Raw genomic sequence first — 7,215 nt, 5'->3', positions numbered from 1 at the left:
AAAGTAATGTAATTTTTTCAAATCTTTTGTTCAATGGTTATAGATTTAGAATGATTTAACAGTGGCCCATGCAAACGAACAAATACAAATTGAGAGGTAACTCTTTATCAGAAATGATGGCTGAGTGTTGCCAATAAGCAGTTATACAAGTAGTCTATCAACATAATCTCAAGATGCATCTGATTCAACAAAGAAAAAAAGATCTATTTTGGCAATTTGAACAATTATTCTAAAGTCTTAATGGGTACATACCAAGTAACGAATACAAATCTTTGGTTTTATTTTTTGTATTTTACTTTATTTTTCACCAGTTACAACTTGTCATGTAGTTTATTTTTTCATTTTAAACTTTGATTATTTTATAAAAAAAAGTCAAATAAACTCATTGCAAGTTGTGATTAGTAGAATTTTTTTTCTTCTAAGTGCATGGTCCATGCTTTGATATATGTATATATATATATATGTGAGAGAGAGAGAGAGAGAGAGAGAGAGAGAGAGAGAGACATTATTCAATACAACTTTTTTCTTTCCTTTTTAGAGAGGCAAAAAGAGCACAGGGAGAGTAGATACTATGTGACTTGATATGCATCCAGCACCTGAATTACCTTTAAGACAAATGACAGAAAAAGATTACAACAAGCAAACGTAGCCCAAATTAACAACGTCCGGACCGCGCAGCAGATACGTTACATAACTTTCTCAAGGCAATAGTTACACTTTGTATCTCATACTTAAGTTGGTCTATGTAATTTCTACCTCAACAATGTCATTTGAGATACTTGGAGTAGCAATTTCAGATTGCCTCAACATCTCAGTGTCATTTATGACACTATATCTCTCTTCCAAACTACTAATTGTATTATATAATTCAAGCATTGTTGGCCTTTGACTTGGGAAGGGGCTAAGACAGGTACATGCAATTCTAAGAAACTGAAAGATTTCACCATCAAATCCTCGGCCAATTATATTAGTTTTGACTAATACTAAGCAAATACATATAAGTATTGCAGTTTTTTATTTTATTTTATTGGATGAGTACAATTATTTAAGGGTGGACTATAACATGTTATTTTGCATTTTTCCTTATCATAATTGGATCAAAATGACCGAATTGGACCAAACTAGATGGAATAAACCGCAATGGGCCAAATTGGATTGAAGTGGACTATATAGACCAAACTGTACTGAAATGGATTAAACTAGACCAAATGGACTAAAATGGGTGGAAGTGGACCGAATTGACCGAATTGGACCAAAATGGATCAAAATTGACCAACCTGGACCGAAATGGGCAAAAGTAGACCAAATGGACCGAAATGGACTGAATATTGTTTTATAGAAATAATTACAATATTCCGCTGAAACCGCAGTTTGAATCCTTTCTTCCTTAGACCCCCAAGCGCTTCGTGCATGGAGAAGTGCCAATTTAGCTACAAGACCCTTGGAAACTTAACTGAATACTTGATTAGACCAAAGTAGACTGAATTGAACCAAATTGACCATGCTTCAAATGATCTATGTAATGTCTACCTCAACAATTTCATTTAATGCACGTGCAGTAGCAATTTCAGATTGACTAAGCCCTTGTTTGGGAGGAGGGAATGGAATAGAATGGAAATGAATGAAAAAAATAATTTTAGAATATTCTTCCCTTCTTTTGTTTGGGAGTTTTAATGGAGGGAATGGAAAGTCCATTCCTTTGTTTTGGAGTTTAAGTGGGAAGGAATAGAATGGATAGGAGGGAACGCTTATTCCTCTCTATTCTCTTAAGACAATTTTCATTCCTCTCAAAATTAGGAGGAATGGGAGGGAATTGAATTAGGTTTAATGAATTTTTTACTAAAACTCCCAAAATACCCCTATATATTCAACTCTTTATTTTAAAATAGGGATCTAATAGTAATATTGTCATAAAATGAATCCATTTCATTCCCTCTTTGTTACTCCCAATCAAGGTTACTTATATTCCATTCATTTCTTTTAAAACATCCAATCAAGATTACTTAATTCAATTTCATTCAATTCTTTTCCATTCATTTCTCTTGCTTAAATACATTTCATTCCTTTCCATTCCCTTATGAACTCCCAAACGAAGCCTAAATAGCTCAGAGTCATTTGTGATTCCATATCTCATCTAGAAAGTACTTATTGTATTGTACAATTCAAGCATTGTTGGCCGCTAACCAGGAAAGGACTTAAAGACAAGTACATGCAATTCTAAAGAACTAAAAGATTTCACCATCAAATTCTCGACCAATCAAAGATTTATCAATGACATAGTAGTCTTCAGAAGAACTTGTCAAAAGATGAGTAATCCAATCAACTAAACTCTCATTCAAATTGTTTGGATAATTATTGATATGAATGGATTCCTTCCCTATAATTAGCTCAAGAAGCAGAACTCCATAGTCATAGACATCCTTTTTAACAAAACCCAACTCCCAAACCCCACTGTCTACGAAAGAGCTATTTCTTGAATCAATGTCATTTGAATCCATGAACATTACCCCTCCATAACTCGAAAATTTTCCCCCTCCAAAATTTGATATTTTTGGCTCAAAATTCATATCGAGTAAGATAGAGTTTGAATTCTAGTTAAGACAGACTACTCAAAAATTGCACTTATGGTGAAGGCATGCTAAGCCTCTTGCTATCCCAATGGCAATTTTATTCCTCAAAGGCCATTCCAAGATCTTATCCATGCTCTCCCTTGCATGTAGCCAATCATAAAGATTACTATTTGATATATATTTGTACACTAGAAGTTTTTCCTTCCTTTCTCTGTAGAATCCCAAGATGGGGACTAAGTTATTGTGTTTCAATGTACCAAGAGCCAATAGCTTTGAAATGAATTGTTTCTCAAACAATTGACAACCATATAACCTCTTAACTACAAAGGGTGAACCATCTGGAAGCACTGTCTTGTACATCATCGCGATCTTTCCCAATCCAATGGCATTGTTTGTGCTGAAATTGCTAGTTGCCTGACTGAATTCTGTAAAGTTCATTCTAGGAACCATTCCCTCCAACTTATAAATTTGTGAATCAAATTATTTGCCATTTTGCGTTATTACTAACCAGATATTTCAATAAAATTGAACACAATGTTTCTTGTAATTGCGTGTATCATTGCATTATATTGATGGTTGTTTCACTTACCATTTTGACAATGGATTACTTGTTACATAATTAACAATTTAAATATATACAAATATATATAAAAGACATAACAATAGCACAAGAGCATGGAAGTTGCACTCAAAATTTCACACAGTCTTATGATTTAAGGAAAAAAAAATAGGGTTTTTTTTTTTCTCTTTGATGGCATAGCATGCTCTCCTTTATTAGGAAAATTAGAGTTCAAATCTTTGGTCATTTTAACTATTGATTTTAAAAAATAATTAATAAATAAATAAAGAGAATTTTCCTAATTCAAATCAATTGAGAGAAAGTACCTTTTTCCTCCCTTCTTGCAGGAACCCTTTAGTTGGCAAGTAGTTAACTTGATCAGCTTCTTTATTAGTTCTCCTCCTCTTGGACTGTGCCATCTTCTCAATCCTATTCTTCTTAATCATGAAAGCCATATAATTGGACAGAAAAAAAGCCATTACTGAACCTACAGAAAACACATAACCAACTAGAAACCCATTTTTGAATGAAAAGAATTTCCATATTCATTTTGGACAGGGTTCCAATGGCCCTCCACAAAGTTCCTTGTTGTTAGCAAAGCTCTCAGCTGTAAATTTAGTAGTGGTTTTGCTAAAGACAGGGACCAATCCTTACAACTGATTGTTAGAAACATTGAAGAACTTCGAACGATCAAGGTCACTTGTTTGGGAAGGGATTTGACTAGTTAGTTGGTTTTGGTCAAGTTTAAGAACATTTATGGCCTGTTTGGATGGAGGGGGGAAGAAAGGGGAGTGGAGGGGAGTAGAGTTGGCTAAAAATAAGCTAATTTTGTGCTAAATCTACTCTACTTTACTCTACTCCCCCTCTCTTTCTCTCAATCCAAATAGACCATTAGAAAATTGCAATTGACAAAGCTCTTTGGGATTTCCCCAAAAAATTTGTTTCCAAAGATGTCGAGTTTTGAGACAAATGGGATTAAGTCTCCTATGTCAAATGGGAGTGGTCCTGAAAGTTCATTAGCGGAGAGGTCTAATCCTGCTAAACGTGTGCAATTCCCAATGTCACAAGGGAATTGACCCCAGAGCATCATGTGACTGAGTTGGATATTTAAGACCTCATTAGCATCTGGGGGACAACATTCAACCCCAACAAATTCATAGATGAAACCTGGCCTGCGGTATTGTTGTTGATGTTCCATGAATTTTGTTAACTACAAAAAAGATTGCTATCTGCGACGAAACTGTTTCGACAACTACAAAAAGCCATCGGAAAAACTAGCTTTTTCGACGACAAGTCTCTTTCATCGATAATTGCTTGTCAAATATTAAAACATTTGTGATGGCAAAACGAGTCTGTCTAAAATGCCTATTATTTTTGTCGAAAATATGAATTTTTTTGGAGGGAAGTGTTCCCGCCTTACTTTTTGTGACGAAATAGAAATGTTTGTCGCTAATAAAGTATTATTTACGACAACCAAAGGAAAACCATCGGCACTACTAACACTTGTGACAGCTTTTGTATGTTGAAAATACAAAATATATCTTTCTTATTGTGTTAGTATTAGCGACAAACATTCTTCCATTGTAAATATAAAAGATGGTAGTAGCGACAGAAATGGAGCCATCGAAAATGATAAAATATTTTGGAGGGAAAATTCCCCCCCCCCCCCCACCCCCTTTTCTTTTCACATTTGCGACGACATTTATCCATCACAATTACTTTTTTAATTTTTCTAATTAAGTTTGTATTTGCGATGAACACTTTGACAGTCGTAAATAGTTAATTTTTTTTTTAAAAGAATGTATTAGTGATGGAATTGGATCTCTCTCAATAAATGACATTTGCGATGGACCTAAGCCATCAAAAATGGTAAAATTTTGAAGGGGGAATTCATGCCCTTATTTTTCATGGGTTTGAGAGGTTTTTTTTTTTTTTTTTTTTTTTTTTTTTTTTTTTTTTTCTTCACTGTAGTCTATATATTGCATTGTTATTTGCGACAAACGTTTTGGTCATCGTTAATAGTTAAAATTTTCTTAAGATAAGAAGGTGTTAGCAACGGTAAAGTAAATCCGTCACAATAAAGGTGATTTCCAACAGACATATTGTCGTAAAAAAGGGTTATTTTCTTTGAATGGTGAATTTTCCACAATTTTGTCTTAAAACTCTATAAATTTTCCTTAATTTTAAAAACTACACAAAACATCTTTCAAGACCCTCCAAGTACTTAAGGGCTATTTTGGTCATTTTAGATGTAAAAAGTATTTTGATCATTTTGAAGATTTGAGGGGAATTTTGGTCATTTTGTTTGTCTTGGGTTGTATTTTAGTTACTTTATAAGTTTATGGGTATTTCAGTCATTTCATAGCTTTGATGGGGGTATTTTGGTCATTTTGGAGGCTTTAGTAGTTATTATTGGTTATTTGGTAGTTTTTATCAATATATGAGACAACAACATGCATCCATCATGCGCTAAACTCATATTCAAATTTTGACCGTTATATTGAAAGAGTGGGATAAGATATTGGTTTTGGTGAATTTTAAGCTTAATTGGATGGTCAGATTATGTCAGCAGGGTTAATCAAAGTTTCCAAGTGCGTGGGAAGAACGACACGTGTCCACCATGCAAAGGTCATTTTCTCCATTCTTAATAATGTTTATAAAGTGTATAATTCTCTTAGAAGAGTATTGAATATTTTTAGTGATTGAAGTTCCATGATAGGTGGATACAATGACATGCGTCCATCTTGTGCCAGGGTTAGATTTAAAATTTGACCATTGGATTGAAAGAGTGGGATAGAATATTGGTTTCGATGAATTCTGAGCTCAATCAAACGGTTGGATTGAGAGAATGTGACCAATCGAAATTTCTTGGTGTTCTAGTAAAATGACACATGTCCACAATGCTTTAGATCCCAAATCCAAAATCTGACCGTTGGATTGGAAGAATGTGGTGAGATATTGGTGTTCGTGAAGTATGACAACAATCAAATGGTTGGATTGTTAGAAATGAGTGGTCAAAGTTTTCAAAACTTTGTCAAAATTGGTCAATATTTAAAGTTTCATGATAATGGATACAATGACACACGTCCATCTTGTGCCAGAGTCAGATTTAAAATTTGACCATTGGATTGAAAGAGTGGGATAAAATATTGGTTTTCATGAATTTCGAGCTCAATTAAATGATTGGATTGGGAGAACGTGACCAATCAAAATTTCTTGGTGTTCTAGTAAAATGACACATGTCCATAATGCTCTACACCCCAAATCCAAAATTTGACCGTTGGATTGGAATAATATGGTGAGATATTGGTGTTCGTGAAGTACGACAACAATCAAATGGTTGGATTATTAGAAATGAGTAGTCAAAGTTTTCAAAACTTTGTCAAAATTGGTCAATACTTGAAGTTTCATGATAGTGGATACAATGACACATGTCCATCTTGTGACAGAGTCAAATTTAAAATTTGACCATTGGATTAAAAGAGTGGGATAAAATATTGGTTTTCATGAATTTCGAGCTCAATTAAACGATTGGATTGGGAGAACGTTACCAATCAAAATTTCTTGGTGTTCTAGTAAAATGACACATGTACATAATGCTCTAGACCCCAAATCCAAAATTTGACCGTTGGATTGGAAGAATGTGGTGAGATATTGGTGTTCGTGAAGTATGACAACAATCAAATGGTTGGATTGTGAGAAATGAGTAGTCAAAGCTTTCAGAGTTTTGTCAAAATTGGTCAATATTTGAAGTTTCATGATAGGTGGATACAATGACACACATCCATCTTGTACTAGAGTCAGATTTAAAATTTGACCATTGGATTGAAAGACTGGGATAAAATATTAGTTTTGATGAATTTTGAGCTCAATCAAATGATTGGATTGGGAGAACGTGACCAACCAAAATTTCTAAGTGTTCTAGTAAAATGACAAATGTCCATAATGCTCTAGATTCAAATCCAAAATCTAATTTTTGGATTGGAAGAATGTGGTGAGATATTGGTGTTTGTGAAATATGACAACAATCAAATGGATGGATTTTGAGAAATGAGTGGTCAAAGTTTGCAAAACTTTGTTAAATTT

The 7,215-nt window shown here is 33.8% G+C and overlaps 1 protein-coding gene across 1 annotated transcript; it reads right to left on the bottom strand.

Moving 5' to 3' along the window:
• Window positions 1-2,609: 2,609 nt before the first annotated feature.
• Window positions 2,610-4,327, bottom strand: LOC126702886 (probable inactive receptor kinase At1g27190). Its single transcript, XM_050401749.1, has 3 exons — window positions 4,033-4,327; window positions 3,456-3,616; window positions 2,610-3,029 (listed from the first exon to the last, which is right to left on the bottom strand). The coding sequence occupies exons 1-3, from the start codon at window positions 4,325-4,327 to the stop codon at window positions 2,610-2,612; spliced, it is 876 nt and encodes a 291-aa protein (XP_050257706.1).
• Window positions 4,328-7,215: the final 2,888 nt, after the last annotated feature.

Source organism: Quercus robur, chromosome 10 (genome assembly GCF_932294415.1).
Source record: "Quercus robur chromosome 10, dhQueRobu3.1, whole genome shotgun sequence".
Taxonomy (NCBI): Eukaryota; Viridiplantae; Streptophyta; class Magnoliopsida; order Fagales; family Fagaceae; genus Quercus; species Quercus robur.
Note: the sequence above shows the minus strand (reverse complement) of the source record. Positions and strands in the feature narration are given on the sequence as shown.

Coding starts and splice junctions, on each gene's coding strand:
- LOC126702886 (XM_050401749.1), bottom strand. CDS start 4,327: ATGGAACATCAACAACAATACCGCAGGCCAGGTTTCATCTATGAATTT. Junction 3,617..4,032: donor CCCAAAGAGCTTTGTCAATT/GCAATTTTCTAA, acceptor TGTTTTCTGTAG/GTTCAGTAATGGCTTTTTTT. Junction 3,030..3,455: donor TGCAAGAAGGGAGGAAAAAG/GTACTTTCTCTC, acceptor CAAATTTATAAG/TTGGAGGGAATGGTTCCTAG.